This window comes from Alexandromys fortis, unplaced genomic scaffold (assembly GCF_014885135.2).
Source record: "Alexandromys fortis isolate MF-2015 unplaced genomic scaffold, M_Fortis_MF-2015_v1.1 scaffold_31, whole genome shotgun sequence".
Lineage (NCBI taxonomy): Eukaryota > Metazoa > Chordata > Mammalia > Rodentia > Cricetidae > Alexandromys > Alexandromys fortis.
In genome coordinates this window covers 2,927,627-2,946,491 of record NW_026067974.1, presented here as the reverse complement: position 1 = coordinate 2,946,491, position 18,865 = coordinate 2,927,627, and the positions used below count along the sequence as shown (strand labels likewise).

At 38.2% G+C, this 18,865-nt stretch overlaps 1 protein-coding gene across 4 annotated transcripts in view; it reads left to right on the top strand.

Annotated features, from left to right (window-relative positions):
- Stxbp4 (syntaxin binding protein 4) overlaps positions 1 to 18,865 on the top strand; it is a 147,097-nt gene that overhangs the window by 54,741 nt on the left and 73,491 nt on the right. For all 4 annotated transcript variants that reach the window (XM_050156651.1, XM_050156648.1, XM_050156650.1 and 1 more), the window contains one exon: positions 4,854 to 4,919. In XM_050156651.1, coding sequence (XP_050012608.1) covers positions 4,854 to 4,919 — 66 coding nt within the window. The remainder of the gene's footprint in view (positions 1 to 4,853; positions 4,920 to 18,865) is intronic.

The window sequence follows — 18,865 nt, the reverse complement described above, 5'->3', positions numbered from 1 at the left end:
AAATTCTTGTTCAAAAGAGAAATACCCTTTTCTTTCCACTGTTGTTTTATAATGCAGTCTTTAGAGGAAACCAGCATTAAAATTTTTAGCATGTCCTCTCAGAGAGTTTCTGAAGACAGCCCAGCCAAATCACATTTTTAAAAATAAGCATATATGTGTAGGGGTCGGAGACACGTGGGAACTTCTGTGCCATCCTCTAGCTTTAACTATAACCCTAAAACAGCTGCCCAAAGTGAATTCTTTAAACAGTTATAAAGGAGCGTATATGCGTTAGATCATGCATAGATTAGGTTTTATAGAGCCTCTTTATTACTGCTCTGCTTCTGTTTCTCCTGTACTTTGAGGTGAATCATGGCAGCTTCTAACACAGCTCTCCCATGTCTTCCATGGTAGGGATCCCATACACCAGCAGCTTATCCTACAGGACTTTTAGCCAGTTCTCTGTTAATGGATATTTAGGTTATCTCCAGTTCTCCATTATCAATATTAACTCTAGGGACTGGAGAGATGGCTCAGCTGTTATGAGAACTTTCTCCTAGTCCAGAGGACCCGAGTTATGCTCCCAGCATCCACATCAGCTAGCTTGCAGCTTCTATAACTCCAGCTCCAGGGGATCCAGCACCATCTTCTGGTCTCCAAGGCCACCCACATATATTTGACATACACACAATAGATACTGTAAACTAAGACATTGCTTTGGTTTTCTGACCATCAAGACCTGAATAATCACACAAAAGCTATATTAATTACTACACTATTTAGACTATTAGTTCAGGCTTCTTATTAACTAACTCTTACATCTTAAATGAACCCATTTCTATTATTTTATATTTTACCATGAGGTTTGTGGTTTGTTACCTCTTGCTTCTTGGACGGCTACATGACGTCTTTCTGACTCCGCCTTCTTTCTTCCTCTATCTCTGCTTGGATTTTCCATCTTGCTATGTTCTGCTCTGCAATAGGCCAAAGCAGCTTCTTTATTAACCAATGGTAATAAAACATATTCACAGCATACATAGGGGAATCCCACATCATCTCCTGTTTCCTGTCTAAATAAAAAGGAAGGTTTTAACTTTAAATACTAAAATTACACATAACAAAACAGTTATCAAGCAAGAATTGCAATTACAATATTTAGTCTATTTGTATCTGGCAAAATTAAAGAAAAAAATCTATCATCTATTTTATCTTTGTGAGCATAAGGTTTCATATCTAATCTATCTTTTATTATAACTAAGGAAAACTGTAACTGTCTTCAACTACCTTAAAGACCCCAGAAGGATATATTACCTAGGTAAATGGGAAGGGCATTGTAAGCAACTTCCCAAATTCTAGAATTGATACAGACATCTCACTGCCTGTACAGTCACCCAAAGTTCTTTGGTAACATTGGGGCATCTGTCTTCAGCCTATAAGCCCATAATACGTGGCAGACATTTCAGTGTAGCAGGAAATTTGAAAGCCTGTTTTGCCTGTATTGGCAGTTTGTTAGTCATTTTCTTCTGTATCCTTCAGAATGTCTGGTAGTTCCTCTGGTGGAGCAGGAACCCCGAAGAACTGTCTCACCTTCTTTTGGCAAGTTCGGCAGTTGTTTTTCAGGGGGTTCTGCATGTCTAATCCATCAAGCCATCCAGGCAAGAGCAGTTTTTTGCCCAGTTGCTAGGCTTGTCACATTGAAGGCAAATTCCATAATGAGTTTCTTCATCCCCATCAACCTCTTGAAGTACTTGTTGCTTCCAGAAGCAGACCTGACTCACAGTTTAAAAAGTCTAAGTTCTTTAAGCATTTTACATGCCATTTTCTGTAGGTCTTTGAAGTGTTGAAGTTTATCTAACTGAAATATATCTCTGTATATCTAGAAAACCTAACTAATATAATTCAATTTTGATTATTTTAGATGACTATTAATCTGCATTTATTAACTATACATTACATTTTTAAATAAGCTGCACAAACACTAACTTAAACAAGAACAGAAATACATATGTCCAGTGTAACAAAATTAACCTTAAATTTGTTTCAGTAGACCAAGATCCATACCAATGTAAAGTATTCATCTCTATATCATATCCCCCTTATTTTTTTTTAGAAATTGTCTGTGACCATTAATCATTTATAACCAACCCTTTTCAGATGAAAATAAATGTTTTAAATTCATTTTTTGAATTTGGGTGAAATAGTTTTAGGGTTCATGGAGCTCTTTCAGGAGGTTTTGTTCTATCAAACTACATTAGCCTGGAAGGAATCCACAGGTTCCCATCCTCTACGGAAACAAAAGCAGAACCTGTTTTCCAAAGCAACATATCCTAGACTCAAATTTTAAGGTGAAGATATCTTTATGTTATCTTAGCAGCCCCCACAATCAAACAATCAAATGTCTCCCTGTAGTTAGCTCATTAATAGTTAAAACTTCAAAGAAAACACGATAATTTTCGTAATCTAGACTCTATATTTCCCACCTTCACATGGCTTTTTAAATACTACTTTTACTGTCTCTTTAAAGTCTTTGTTTTGCTTTTTAAAGCTGTCTTTATATAATTGTCTATACCCACTTTTTTCTTAAGCCTACATACATTTCAACACGTTGTGAGCCATCTAGAGGTTTATTCTGTCTGAATCTGTCTTTATTGCTCATCTGTAATTCTTTTCTGATCGCTGCTTTAAACCGTTAAGCCAGTGTGGCTAGGACCAGAGTGGCCACTCTGCCTGTTGAGTCTACCTAGCTCGGCTTTCTAAAATGGCAGAGGCTCATTTACTTCCTCTTCTGGGAGCTATGTTTATTGCCCCACCTCAGGGAAACAGTTGGCTGATTCCAACATGCAGCACGCTGCCCACAAATCCCATTCAAATGCTCCTTGGCAGGACCTTCCCAAAGAGCCAGGCCACTGATGCGACCACCATGAACCAGGAAGCTGTCTCTTAAAGGAGCTATGCAGTTTTTACTGCTAACACTAAGGCAGGAAACCTCTTATAGGAGCTGCCAGTAAACAGAGCCTATCTGAAAATAAGCAGCTATCAAGAACCTCCAATTGACTCCCATTTCTGTGCGTCTAGAAACCCCCCCTTTAAAAAAAAAAAAAACTTTCTTAGGCTTTGTGTGAATATACCTTGCCAAACATTGGGCGCCACTAATATCTTTGTAGATGTGTGGGTGGGCAGTTGTGAAAGTTCACAGTAGACCTGTGAAAATGGAATTGCAATATTAAAGAGTACCAATGTAAACCATTCTGTATATTTCTCCCAATTTTCTTTCATAAGGCTTTTGTAATTCTACTTTTTCCAAATATAAATGAGCTTCTCACAACTACGGTTATGTTTTATAACTCTAAAAGCACCACCTTTTCACAAGTTTGTGTATCTCAATGGAAATATAGAATTCATTTTTTTAAATTATTAGTTTCTTCTTGCTCCCTTAGAACAGTCTTGTGGTGTTGGTCACACTGGTAAGACAGCATTGTCTCTGTGATTCATCGATAAACAAACAAAACCCACAGGTGTCACAGGTTTCAAAGGGTCTTGGATATTTTTCATTTCTCTAAATTTTATCACCATTAGATTTAATGACATATTTTGAGTTTTATTTTAATGTCAATATTAATTGCTAGAATTTTAATTTAAAACTGTGCAAGTTACACTCATGTAACATTTAAACAAGGGCCCATGAGGAGCCATTCAATCGAGATCACCTTTAAAGTTCATGAACTGTAATTGAACATATTTTAGTGTTGTAAAACCTGAAGTCCCAGAATAAAAAAGACTCTGCTCTCAATTTCCTCTACATTATGTCTGTTTTTCGGAGACCCAGTCTTTTCTAAAGTCTCATAAGGTCTGGAGGGATGTCTCAGTTTTTAAGAATGCCTGCTGTTTATACAGAGAATCTGGGTTCTATTCCTGACACCCACATCATGATTCACAACCATCCATAACTCCAGTTCCAGGGGATCCAGTGCCCTCTTTTGACCTCTGTGGGCACCAAACAAACATCTAGTACACAGATATACATGCAGGCCCAACACTCATATGAATAAAATAAAATGAATAAATTTATTTTAAAACTTAAAGATTACATAAATAGTATATCAAACAATAAATATTTTGCTTGAGATAATGTTTGTATTTTCAGTTATTATAGCTGTTGCGCTACAGGTATCTACATGCACACATACACCGTGACACACACACACACATACACACACACGGACATGGACACGGACACACAGAGCTGCAGAGCTTGTTAAGTGAGGATCGTAGAGTAGAAATGGCCTGCTACTACCCATCATCGTCCTTTGACAGCTTTAGCCTCTGTGTCTCACTTGAGATGCAATAATCTCAGAGTACATACTTGATTTAATTTTAGGTTCAAAGATGACAATACTTACCATTATGTCATATTCAACTATATATTTCATATTGCAGCTATAATAGTAATATCCTTTTTGTGAGTTAATTGTTCGAAAATGGGCTAAAATTACATTAGGAAACCCAGTCTTTCTTTGGTATGATTAGAGCTTTTTTATGTCCAATTCAGAATAATAAGGCCCTTTGTCTGGTAGCTCTTTGGTAATGATAGCTGTCAACCAAAATTTAGTTCCTTTTTACCAATTTCAGTACTGACTGATTTCTTTTGGATCTCAGATTTTGATATCATATAACAATAATGTAATAACGTTTTTACTACAATTATACTTAGATGACTACTAGTGAATATTATCTGAAACCAGAAAAATAGCCAGGAACTGCATTAGGAGATTTTATCAATTTGATGTGTAGGGAATAAACTTTGAAACAGAAGACTAGAAATCGTACTTTGTGTCAAAATGACATGCTATTAATTCAGTGGTTTTTAAACACAGGAGAAATTACTTGAATCAGAGAAACATAGGCAACAGCTAACAGAAGAGCTCCAGAATGTGAAACAGGTAAGTCCTTGTGGGAGTAGGGTGTGAGTGGGATGGTGGGTACATGGAGGAGGTACATGAGCCTACCCAAGCTTTTAAAACAAAATGCTTCATCATATCTCAGGATTTGCCGCTGAAAACACCCAGAACTCTTAAGAATGAGCGTTTGGAGTTTATACCCACTAGAGTCCTGCTCTGTTACTCAAACGAGATTTTACAACTCTGCCATGGCTTCCATGGACCATAACGACCAGTCTTGTTGCTTTTCTATTCTCTTTTCCTTTTGTTTTTGTTTTCTCTTTCTTTTGTTATTTGTACTTCAAGATTTTAGTAAAGACAAACCCAACAAGCCATCCTCTCCCAAACTGCACCAGAGAGCGTTGTTACAGTTAGTTGTTCATGATAAGTGATTAAGAATTTGTTTTTACTTTCTGTGGTCTTCACCAAATTGAAAGTAGATTAGAAGAAGACAAATAGCAATATGAAAAAGTAGAAGCACAAACACTGGATACTCTCTGAGCAAGAATTCAGGGTTAACAGAGCCCTGTTAGAGATCAGGGGTGGTTGCTTGATTCAGAATCCCCCTACGCTGCCTTCATAGAAAGCATTAACTTGGCCAAGAAAACAAACCTACCCACACTGACTCATATCCTTAATATGACAGTAACAGAAACCAGAATATGCCTCCAAACGTACATCAAAGTAAGTTCCAAGGATGGCCTGCCACTGAACCAAGGCTGACTACACCAGAGAAGGCGTTAAGGACTCTGAAAGGAGTAGGGAGAAACAAGAATTGATGAAATAGAGGTGAAATCAGCCCCAGGAAGAAAAGGTGTCATAATTAATGTCAAAATCCTGAACATCGGTCAGGTCTTGATGGCTCTCAGCACCAGGATTCAGAAGAGTATGCACACAGAAGGAGCAGCAACTGAGAGCCATTGCTTCTGGGGAAGATCAGGTGAATTAGAGTTAATAGAATATCTTGGACCAGCCGGTGATTGGGAAAGTGTTGGCAGAGACTGCTTGTTCATTTCCCAGCTGCCCTGACCCAAGATAATGACAGAAACTGTATTAATTGCAATATTCTTTGGCCAATCACTTAAGAATATTGCTAGCTAGTGCTTATATCTTAAATTAACCCAGTTCCATTATTTTACATTTTACCACAAGGCTCGTGGTTTACCAGTACGGGTACCAGCGCATGGGTGTCTTTCCCCTCTAGCAGCTACATGGCATCTCCCTGACTCCGCCTACTCTCTTCTCCTTTATATGCTTGGAATTCCGCTTTGCCCTATTCTGCACTGCAATAGGTCCAACGCAGTTTCTTTATTAATCAGTGATTTTCACAGCATACAGAGGGGAATCCCACATCAAGAAAGAAAACCCAAGAACAAAAGGAAGGGTCTTACAGAAAGAGAAGACATACCAATCCGCCCACTTCTCACCCTAAGACCATCAGTTACCCGTAGTGCACCTACATAGAAGAGGGTGCTCTTGACCTAAGACCTTTCTATAAAATTATTTCTAAAGCAGAAAAAAAATTCTGAATCCTTACTAGACTGCAAAAGTTCATGTGACTTAAAGCTTCCGTCCTGGCGAAATGCGCACAGCAATTGCATAACAAAGTGGTAGACATTTATATCCGGGTGCACTGGGAACATGACAGGAAATTGTATGATTTCTTGAAGAAATTAGTCAGAACAAGAAAACGCTAAAATTGAGAATTCTTCAGCCAAACTTTCCAGAATTAGAATTGTAGCATTGAATGTACAGCCACTCAGAGGGCCCAGAACCTCCCACCCTCACCGTGTGTACATTCCAGAAAGATGACAGATTTCAGGACCAAGAGGTAAGTTCACTTACGCCTGGAGCAACGTCACGAAGTAAGAAAGTGCTAGAGTTGACAAAGCCATAGCATGAGGAGCTGCCTGATAAGGGCTTCTGTGCCCACATCTGGAAGAACCAGGACATGAGGCACTAATCATGGTCGTAAATGATGCACCATGGAATGATGATAACTCCCGAGTCCATACTGTGTATAATTAGATTAGCTAATGGGTGGGCAGAGAGGAGCACTCTGGCTCATGGTGATTGCGGCATGCTGACTGGAAACAGCAGCCCCACTGCTAGATTTGGAAAGAAGCATTTTGAATGTTTCAGTAAGGATTGAATTAGGGGCAAATTAAGATGCTAAATTTAGGAGGAAATTTTAATGAACAAGATATCTACATAGTTATGTGGTTTAAAAGTAACTTCTCCAAACCACTGCTAATTATAAGGGAGAAATAGTAATTATGCAGTGGAAAATTGAGAAAACAGTTTGATGCTAAAAGTTGTCCTCACCAAAGACGAAGTCATTTTCACTCCAAATGTGATATCCCGAAAAGGACACAGTGTCACCTGTGTGCTATTCTGACTGAGCGCATCGCCTAGGTCTAAACTTGGGGCACACCTGGGAAGGTGCGTGTATGTGTGTTGTATTCTTCAGAACCCTCCCTCCCAACCTGATAAAAAAGCTGCACATTAAGAGGAGTTAAGAGACAGGAAATCTAAATAAATAGCTGCTCCCAGGCTGGACCCTGTACTGGGGTGGGGGGAATAAGGACATTACTGGGTGCTGTGACAGTCTGGACTGCAGAAGGTCCATCAGATTCATGAAAGCGCTGAACAGAACCTGGAACTCCTAAGTGGACTAGAGTTACCTATCTTCACTAGGAATTCTGTTGTGCTTAAGGATAAAGGGCTATGATATATATAATTTACTACACATGGTTAAAAAACTATATGCATGCATATATGTTACATACACATACATACACATGCTGAATATAGAGGAGACTGAAAACATCCAATATTCTTGCAGCAGCTTTTATATATCCATGCTTTATAAGAATACCTTGTATCTCATTCATGAACATATTGGCCAAAGGCTAAATCTAGTATGTTTGGTAAATCTGGGTGGAGGATATAGGAACATTCTTATTATTATCCTTTCTTTTTCTTTAAATTTTATTTATTTTATGTATGTGAGTGTTGGCTCGCGTATACATATTGTACCACATGTACACCTGTTTTCGGAGGCCAGAAGAAGCTGTGGATTCCATAGATCTAAATTATGGATGGTTGTGAGGCACCATGTGGGTGATGGAAACCAAACCTGGGTCCTCTGCAAGAGCAGCAAATGTTCTTAACCACTGAGCCATCTTTCCAACCCCTCCTAATGCTATTCCTTATACTTATGGGGAAAAAAACTTAAAACCTCTGTAGTTCAGGCACGTTTTCAGCCTTCCTCTGTAGCCTGATCCGGCCTCAAACTAATGACAATTCTTCTGCCTCAGCATCCTAAATACTAGAATTGCAGTTGAACTTTTTTTTGTTTTAGATTTTAATTAAAGTATGTGAGGGGGTACACATGTGCATGCCTGTGTGCACATGGACATATGGTGCCTGAGTGCATATGGAGGTCATCAGGCCTGGCCATGGACATCTTTACCCTCTGGACCACTTAACTGGCCCCTTTTAAGCTTTTTTTCTTTTGTGTTTTCAGTACCTGTATCTTCAGTATGCTTTAGATTCCAGTGTTTCTTTGTGTTCTGAAAGTGGGATTTATGAATCTTCCTATTTAAGTTTTAAGTGTAAAGTAAATTGAGGGATGTTCTCACTATGTTTGATTAAAGCTTTCTGCCTTTCTAAATTCTTGGGGTGTATTAGTTGTTAAATATCAAGTATTTTTGATGTAATCATTACATTAAGACCGACAAATCCAAGAAAGAAAAGAAGGGAGAAAGGAAAGAAAGAACCAACAGTTGTACTGTCTTTTCCAGCAATGCCTACCCTTTTCCACATGAGGCCTTCCTGTTTTTATTTTTCTGAAATGATTATTTTCCATTATACAAAAATTCAGATGTTTATCAATAAGTCATTCTGTATCAAAACAGGAATGAGATAGAGATGAATGTATGCCAAGTCAAGATTCCTACTCTTCTGTGGTGATGGTCAATGTGCAGAAGTGTAAGTCTGGGAGATAAGAGCCCACTGGATGAGTGTCAATTTTAGACCCCTACCCTTTCTCCATCTTAGCTGTTCAACTCCATCAGGCTACTTTGCCTTCCTAGACCTGCATTTGATAATAGGATTCTTCCCAAGAATTTCATCAGAATTGAGTGAGCGTAAATCTACACAGTCCGCTGTGTATCACCTACAGTAAGCACTCAGTGCTAACATGACTGTTAGAAATAACAGAAGTATTAAAAGATGAATGCAATTTGTTTTAGCCTTTTAATTTAAAGGGAAAATAAAATTCTAGCTGAGGGATTAGAGAACTTCTCATAGATGGGGTAGGGTATAAACTGGGTTTATAAGAGTGTGAACATTGTTTCCTGGCAGGGAGAAGCATGTCTGTAGGGCCAGGGGCTATTTTGTATATTTAGTTTTCACTGTGTTTATATCTTTGTGTCTGATTACGTGATAATGACGTCATCCTGTAACTGATCCCAAGAGCTTCTGACTTGACGTGTGTTCATTTTTGTCAGCTGATCCTTGGCAAACAGCAGTGAAGTATTCTAGCATCAACACCATAATCAATCAATAGAAGCATGGAGATACAGAGAACAGGAAGTGACGTTTAAGTTAAAAATTTGAGTCCGAATCACACAGGCAGTTGAATATTTACCTACAAGTTCAACCATCACCTGCCCCCAATGGTGTTTGACAAATGAGAAAATGGGGCATTTCACCCCAACCATAATCTGATTACATTCTTTTTCACTTGCATCCAACTTGTTGACCCTACACAATGTGGGGTCAGCTGAATTTCTTTTAACTCACTGTTTATAATTACAGTATTTACCACTCTTTACCACTGCCCTCTCTGGTCCAAGCTCATCTTCCTGATATGGTCAGCTTCCTTCCTGATACTGCTCTACCCCTGAATAATCTAGATTGAACACTTAACTATAAATATCCTTTTAAAAACGTAACAGAAGGGCCTGGAGAGATGGCTCAGTGGTTAAAAGTACTGACTGCTATTCTAGACAGTTCAGGTTCAATTCCCAGCACCCAGATGTCAGCTAATAACTGTCTATAACCCGAGACCTGACACCCTCACACAGATATGCATGCAGGAGAAACACCAATGCACAGAAAATAAAAATAAGTAAATTATTTTTTAAAAAATCAGAAAACTCTGTAGGATTTATTGTCATATCTAGTAAAAGCTCAAAATCCAACGAATAGATGTCAAAGCTGACCTGATGCCCAGCATGATCTGCCATCTTGTCCCCAGTCTTATCCCCAGTCTTATACACTACCTGCCCCAACTGATTTCCATTATGTTCTCACCTCTACTCCACTGTGTTTCTCCATCCCTTCTATTCCACTTTCTCCAGTGCCTAGGTCTTCCTGTACTGTCACCTACATGTGGGTGGGAGGATTTTGAGTAGTGCTAACCTGTTCTGCTCACCTTTTACAATGTACTTGTTAGGTTTTTCTTCTTCGCGTTGTCTCCTGAGTAGAGAGTTTTTCTTGGGGACAGCTACTCTATGATTTCAGCACAGCTGCCACAGACTAGGTATTTGGATGTTTGGGAAAGTGAAGAAGGGTAGAAGGAAAAATGAGAGATGAATTTGACATCAGATTAGGAAGTACCTGAAGAATAAATAAAAGATTATTCTCTTGCAATAATCTTTTATTTACTTAACTAATTTTATTTATTAACTAATTATTTTAAAATAATTAATTGAAAGTTCTCTGAATTTTTACATTAATAACACCATTCAATAGAAATATAGAAGCCAGTTACAGACAGTTAAATTTTGTACTAGCAGAAAGAAACAATAAAATTAAATAAATGAAATCTATTCCATTTAAAATATTTTGGCATGCAACAATATTAAAATTTTATTAATGAGATATTTTATATTTTGCACTGTGTTTTTATAATAGTATTGCTTTTGCACTTTTAAAACATCTTTATTATATTAAATTTTTATTGGAAATACTGAATCTGCGTTTAATATAATAAAATTTATGTGAAAACAGATTCATATGCTCAAATTTTTCTAAACATACTTTAAAAGTCTCTTAGAATTAAATCCCAAAGTGTCTTAATAATTGTATCCATGTTCACAAAACTAAGTTTTTTAGAATAATTAATCTTTTCATAACTACATCTTCTTAACTATTCAGTCATTCTTTTCAACTCAGTAATATAGCTTCATTTTTTCCAGGGAAATTACACATACTGGCCATAGCTCTAAACAGTATCAGCTACAAAACATATTTTGATCATTTTTGCTTTGCAGCCAATTGGTATAATGTTTATCAATAACTAGGTTTTACCTGTTAGTACATATAAGGAAAATATAAACTAGTTACGATTGTTTGTATCGTTACAAATTTCATTGGCAGTTTCCTACTGTTTTACATTCAGAAGTCAGATTTCCCGTTTGTCGGTTTCATGTGAATTAGTTCATTCGTATGCAGTGTGCTATTGATGAGAACATGTAACTCACACGGGCTTTTGTTGTTGTTGTTGATGGCTAGAGGATGGACTAACACTGTGCCTGTCGCAGCTTTGCACACTGAGCATCAGAAAGCTAAGCACAGGTTTTTGGGTTTCCTGCCATATGTATCTATCTTATGGTGTCATAAAACAATAAACTCTTGTTTTGAAAACATCAATAAATTCAATGTCTTGCTCTAACAAAGCTAGGATACCATCTGGTGTAATAAAAACTTGTTTCTCTTTATCTAGAAGAATTTTTTTCTTTAAAATATTCTAAACATTTCAAGGTTTTTTTAGGCTAAAAATGAACATTTCATCAAAATTTGAAAGTTCTTTGAAATTCTTGTTCATATATTTCTCCTGTTACTATGGAAAATTTACACATTTTAAATCTATTGATCGCTGGTGTTGTTAGAAAGTTTCTAGGGTATGTGGGAATTTGCGACTTAATTAAAGAACTTTATATGTTCAAAGTACTTTTTCTGTCTTTATCATAACTGGAATTACCAGCTTGATTTAATAAAAAAAAATGGCTTCCTTTCTGCACCAACCGACTCCAATGCGCAGCTGCCAGGATTGCGAATGTGGGGCATTTACTCTGCGCTAATGGCTAATTCCAGTCATTCTTTGCTAACTGTCAAAAGAAAACTTTCCAGCAAATTCATTGTACACTTCAAAAATGTGTTTCACTATTCCTCAGTTTTTATATATTGCAAAAATATTATACTCCAAATAGCTTTGTAAAATCATCCTGCTCAATCTCTTTCTCTGTCTTGGTCATATTGCTAGTCAGTTTATTCTTTATCAGTAGAATATCCTAATTTTATTCTTCTTAATATTTTGATGTATTTTTGACAATATCCTACGTGTATATAGTGTATTCTGATCATTTCCACCCCTAACTCCCACTCCATCTCCTCCCTTACCCTTTACACTTCCCCATTCCATCTTAATGTCCTCTCTCTCTCTCTCTCTCTCTCTCTCTCTCTCTCTCTCTCTCTCTCTCTCTCTCTCTCACTTTTTATAACCTTCTGAGTCCATGTGGTGCATGCATGGTTGATGGTTATGGTGTTCTACACCTGCCAATGAGCACACCCCTGAAGAGGGTGACACCCCCTCCTTCAATAGTCATCAATTGCCAATAGCTCCTCCCTTAGCCAGGAATAGAGCCTCAACCTTCGCACATCCGTGCCTGAATGCTGGCTGTCTTGATCTTTTGCAGTTTTTGTGCAGGTCACCAAAGCTGTTGTGAATTCCTGAGTACCGTGGCCATGTCCTGCCCTGAACATAGCTTTTCTTAGCACTTTCTTCCCATCCTTCAGCTCTTAAATTCACTGTGCCCTGTGTCTTCAGCCTTGAAGAGGTTAATTTAGATACTGTCTTTAGGGCAGAGCACTCAACAGTCCCTTAGTCTCAGTTCTTGGGTCAGTTCTACTGTTCTACAATGACTGCTGCTTGCTGGAAAAAGCAGTATCTCTAACCAGGGTTGAAAGCAGCACTAATGTGCGCATTGAATCATAAATATTTAGCAGGCGTTTTGACACCATGCCCTTTTAACAAAACAACGTTAGTCTTGTTTTACCAAATTTACAGGAATGCTTCCTGTACAGTGGGCCTTCCATCCAGTCAGAAAGTGGGTGGCTATGCCCATATCAGTCACACTGCTGTTGTACAAGTAGGCACATATTGTCTGGCAAGCGGGTATTGTAGCATGCAGGGTCCTCTAGTGGGGAAGTCACTGATGCCTTTCTGCCTCATAGCATAGAACCTTTTAGCACTATGAAGCTAGCCAGTAGGAAGCTCCTAGGTCAGTTTCAGCTTGGTTTCTCTGTGTCCTGCAACTAAAGTGTGCTATGCCTTCAGCAATAGCATCTTACCGACTTGTATGGCAGGCAAGCAAGAACAATGGCAATAGTATGAGTTGTTTGGGGGACGGGGAGCTCTGGGGTCACTCTGACCAGTAATTCATAGGGAAAGATCCTTTATTAACCCATTTCAAGACTTTATTATGTAAAGTGATGAACCAATCCTAAAAACATCATGGTTTCTCCTTTCAAAGGTTCTTTAGCTATTTAAAAATATGGAAACTGATTTATCTTTAGTGTAATGACCTAAAAAGAAAGCAATGGGTAACCAAAGGGAAGGCAGAGATAGTAGGTAGAAGACCGAGAGAAGAAAAGAACAAGCTTTAGGCATGGGGGCCCTGGTGTTTCTTCAACCAGGGATTACCATGACTCCTCATACTCTTAGTTCTGGAATGAATTGACTGGACTGGTTTCTGAAACCTGTCTTTTTTTTTTTTTTTTTTTGAGATTTCATGCCCTAAAGAATAGCCCAGCCCTGATGTTTAAAATTAAGAGAACAATTTCCCACGAAGTTGTACTTGTCACTTTTTCCCTTCAAGTCCTAACAGCTTCTAACAGGTATGAGCCCTTCCTGTAGCAGTTCCCTTTGATCACCAGCTTTCGAAAATCCACCCGCACACTTGGGTAGTTTTGAAATTTCCTTCCAAGCTAGTGTTATGACCTCAGGCAACAATGAGTTGGTGAATTCTCCAAAGACAAAATCCTTAGCTTGTCCGAACCAGTCTTTGCTCTGCTGGAACACGGGAGGTTGTTTACTTGGCAACTTCACTGGGATCAGATCGGTCCAATTGTGGTTGCCTCACCTGTGCAGAAGACTTCAGAAGGGCACGAAATGGGAAATTGAGTCAGTTCAGGATTCTCTAGCATGGACGTTGTCACAGCACACACTGCTATCAACTCCATCTTGGTTTGTGGATGAGGCAAGAAAGACAACTTTGAACACAGGTTAACCATCTCTGAAAAGAGCCATAGCTACGGTCCCACACTTCTAGGGAGTGTATTTCCTTTAGGGTATCAATAGTGACACCTCTAACTTTTATGTCTGGGTGACCTCAGAATACCTTCTTTTCTTTTAATAATTTGAACTTTTAATAGTTTTCAATAGGATTACTAGTACTTATTTTAAAATACCGTCTTATCATTGGAGGGAAGAAAATAAGAAAAATACATGTTTATTGTATCAATCCTTTCTGTTCCAAAAGCACGCTATAGTAAAATGTTCATCCTCTTATACTGAGAGCTTCTGCTTCCCACTTGAGATGCTTTACAGAGAGACTCCTCATGCTACCCTTTGGGGCCACTGCTACCTTCTTCTCCTTGCCCTCCTGATGCCTGACAGCTGTTAATCCATTGTCCACTCTGCCTTTGTCATTTGAAAACGCTACACAAATGGAACCATATAGCAAGTCACTTTTCTCAATGATTATTTTCACTCAACTGTCTTGGATCCACCTGGATTGTTGTAGAGACCCATAGCTGTTCCTTCTGGTTGGTGAGAGCAGTATAAAACCTGTTTTTCTCTGAGAAGTTGGTGGACTCTTTCAATGTGTCCTCCCTGGTTGTGATTTTCTACTATTAGCATGCAGGATGTGACCACTGGGTAAGATTTTATGACCATGAGATCGTTCTGTGATATTATAATTGTGAATTACTACTAACCCGAGAAGGGCTTTTAAAAGCAAAATAGTACTCAGAGAACAATTACAAAGCACTTATAATGCTAGGCAGCAGTGTGATTAGAGAAGCTTATAGAGCAAACAGACTTGGGTGTATTTTTCAGCACTAATTCTCTTTGTTTTTGTGATCAGAAAATGACTTCTCTTTTCCCTGTCATTAAACTCTGCCCTAGCAAGCGCCTGAGGTAAGGAAAGCTTACTTGAAAGGGAGCAGGCGATGTGGTTTCCCAGGCTCCCAGTCATCATCCTGTTTGTATAGACATCAGTTGTACTTGGTGATTCACTTGAAGTGAATGCAGCACTCCAAGCAAACTTTAGCAAACTCAAGTGTTGCTATGGCTACGATATGGTTGCAGTATCTCCTCAGTTTCCTGTGTTGCAAACCAGGTGTTCAGGGTAAAGATATAAACAGGCAATAAAACCATTAAAACCTAGAAAGACCTTCAGGTCATGGGTCATACCTTGCGACCCTTTCCTCTCCATGCAATGGCTCCTTCTCAGGAATGCTCCATCTCACTCGCACTTCCCCCATCACACCATCCACCATGATATGACACAGCCAAGTGACCTTGTCAGTCATCATCATGCTCTTGGGACCTTGAATCTACAACACTATGAACTAACTAAGCCTTTCTTTAATAAGTTAGCCCACTCAGATATTTTATACCAGAAATCTCTAATATAGTTGTTTATTTCAGAATTTCCATTACCAATTTGTTATTGTTCCTTTAATATAGAAAAGATCTTGGTGTCTTAAGGATTTCAAGAAACATTTTTCTGTCTTGTCTGTACTATATAAACTCCTTTTGATCATGCTGACTTAATTAGAGACCATTTTCAGTGGTGGAGGAATTTGGAAGGAAAGTGATAATATTCTTCTTCATGGAAACCTGCAGTTAATTTGGTTATACTATTACCTATAGGAGGTTTCCCTATGGGAAACTGGTCGAGATAGGGCTCCATACAACGTGTCTTTTATGGTCTGGCTCTGCAGGGGACCACATGCCATCTTCCAGTCAATCACTTTGTACCTGTCTATAGTAACTTGCAAGAGAGAATTCACAGAGATCTTTTAAAGAATTCGTTAAGTATTGGTTTTATATGGAGAGATCATGAAGGCTAAACATATAGCCTTTAGGAATGTCAGAGGAAAAAAAGAATAGAGCAAAATCATCCCTTTCTAGTGAACTTTTCTTAATATGTACCTTGGAGCTGGTGGGTTGTTAGAGGCATATTTGTATATAAAACCAAGTGCCCTTACCATCCATAATTTTCCTTATTTACCTAAGAAAAAAATACATACACCTAAAAATCCATGATGATTGACTGAAAGAGCACCTTTTAGGTTACACTTTAGACATCTGTGTAGATGCCCAACATTTGTTTTAAAGGTTGGAGCAATATATAATAGTTGGACTGACAAACTAGAGCATTTGATCCAAGGAGGAAGTAGTGATAAGGTGGCTGATACTATAAAAATCTTATCTTGGCAGTTTGCTGTGCGAGAAACACTTTCGGTCCTCCTGCTGTCAGATGGGACTCATGACATTGCAGCAATGATTTATTCACGAAACGTTGAAGAGTTCAAAACAAGACTGGTGTAGTCTTGTATGACCCCACAGAAGTAAATTATTCTGTTTAAAAATGTACATTGTTTGTTGTCTTTTGAGATTGTCTGTGCCTGAATTCCAGAATAGCGAGATTTCCATCACAGCTCTTGCATAATAAAAGCAGCACTTCCACTGAGTAATGCTCTTGAAGTGAATGCAGCACCATAAGCAAGCTTTAGCAATTGTTGCTATGGCTACAATATGGTTGCAGTATCTCTCCAGAGTTCCCTCTGTTGGAAGCCCAGTGTCATAGGACACACCCTTGGATGTTCTCATGGGACCGTTTCCTCTCCACGGCATTACTCCTTCTCATACATGGACCCGTCTCACTTGCACTTGCTGATGTGGCAGAAATGATGCTCCCTGGTTTCTCCACACAGCCTTTGTCTTATTTGCATCTCCTCTCTTGCTTCATTGTCGTCTTCTCTCATACTCTTAAGATCCCATTTCCCCACATTAGTAGATGAGATCTCTTTACATGGTAGATGTTGATTCTTATTTCTCCTGACCCTGAAGCAAATATTTAACTTGTATAAAAATCCCTTCTCTCATTTTATAAACACTAGTGGTTTTGTGTTGTCAATTCATTTTTACTTATTTTTTCTTTTTAAAATCTTTGGAGAAGTTTATTCCTGAACCATATTTCAGATGTATATTTACTCAGATCCCCATCTTATCTCTATTTAATACTAAAAGTGTTGTATCAGCATATAGTATACAATCCCCCCCAAAAAATGGTTCCCTACAGCAACCATTTATTGTTGTGATATCACCCTCAGTTAGAGACTCAATTCTTACATAGCCTAAGGTTTGTTTCAGCTCTTCAGCCTTTACAGCACTTTCTCAATAATTATTGGTTGGGTAAGAGACTATTTTGTTTAGCTCTTTGGCTAGAATCAGATATTGTATTTATATGGGCATTACATCCTTAGGCCAAATGCTACAAGATTCTCGTTCTCTCTCTCTCTCTCTCTCTCTCTCTCTCTCTCTCTCTCTCTCTCTCTCTCTCATTTAGTTTGAAAGGAATGCACTTCTCTTTTAACAACAGAACCCTTTAAGGCCTAAACTTTAGACGAATTCTCCATGTTGAATGTTTAAAGATGCAACCACTAAGCTGCATTGTGTCCATAAAAAGGGTTTAAACTCTATGAAAGGCTCCCAGTACTATAAATATTCTTCTTGAGCACATTTGGATCTAACACGAGCAAACCGCTTTTTATTTTATGTTAGCCTTCAGTACACTAAAAAAGTACATGTTCAGGGTTAAACCGTCCTGACGCTAAAACATGGTTTAAACTAATTAATATTTTTATAGTAAAGAGTATCACATGGTACAACTTTTTTGAGTTATGTACTTATGTACCTGTCCTTGACTACGAACTCCTCTTTATGAAGGAGATTGAAAATTATTATTGTGATTTTCCTTGCTGCTCCGAGGCAGAAATGAGTTTTTACCTTTTAGAGTGAGGCAGCTGCAGGTAAAGAAGTTGGCAACCCCTGGGAAGGTTAATTAGAGCTAATTATAATATGATTGACCTAATTTTCCTCCAGAAAGTTGAAGCGACTCATTCTTTGCACAGTGGAGATTTTATTTTTCATATAAACTAAACCCTGTTTTCTGAACTTACCAATTATCCATGTTATACACTTTACAAAAAAAAAAAGTGTTGCCTCACACACTGCAGAATAAGGATTGGGTGGAGTTGGAGTAAGCCTTTAGGATTTTATTCTTGACAGCATTTACTGTCTTAATACGTGTTAAAAAGGATGTGTAAACAAATCCTTGTAATTTTTAAATCTTCAGTACAAAAATAACATAATTGTCAAACAGTGAATTACAACATTTCTTTTAACTATGATATTTACTTCATCCTATTTAGATTTTACATAATCTCAGTTGCTTGATAAATATTATGAAATGAATCTTTTAGATTCTTATGTAGAGGTGTATTCGGCACATGTGTGAATCTTGGTGTGTGTCATCATGGGAAGCAGTTCAATGTACTAACGCTAGACGCTTACTTGGAAGCTGGTATTGGGGAACTTTGAACTATGGAGCAGGAGGATACATTTTACTGTGGACCATGTTTGCTACTTATGCTGGAAGCTGACTGATGACTGAGGTAAACTGATGCTTCAGAAATGTGAATAGCACATTGCAATGACAAGCACAGTAGGCAAGGCGATCTCTCATGCGGCTGTCATCCCATGCACTAAATGGTAAAAACTCTCATCTGCTGTGAGGATACGAAAGGAAGTAAGAAATACCTGCGAATTGCATCCTGAGGATTTCACAAGTGTTTAATGGCTG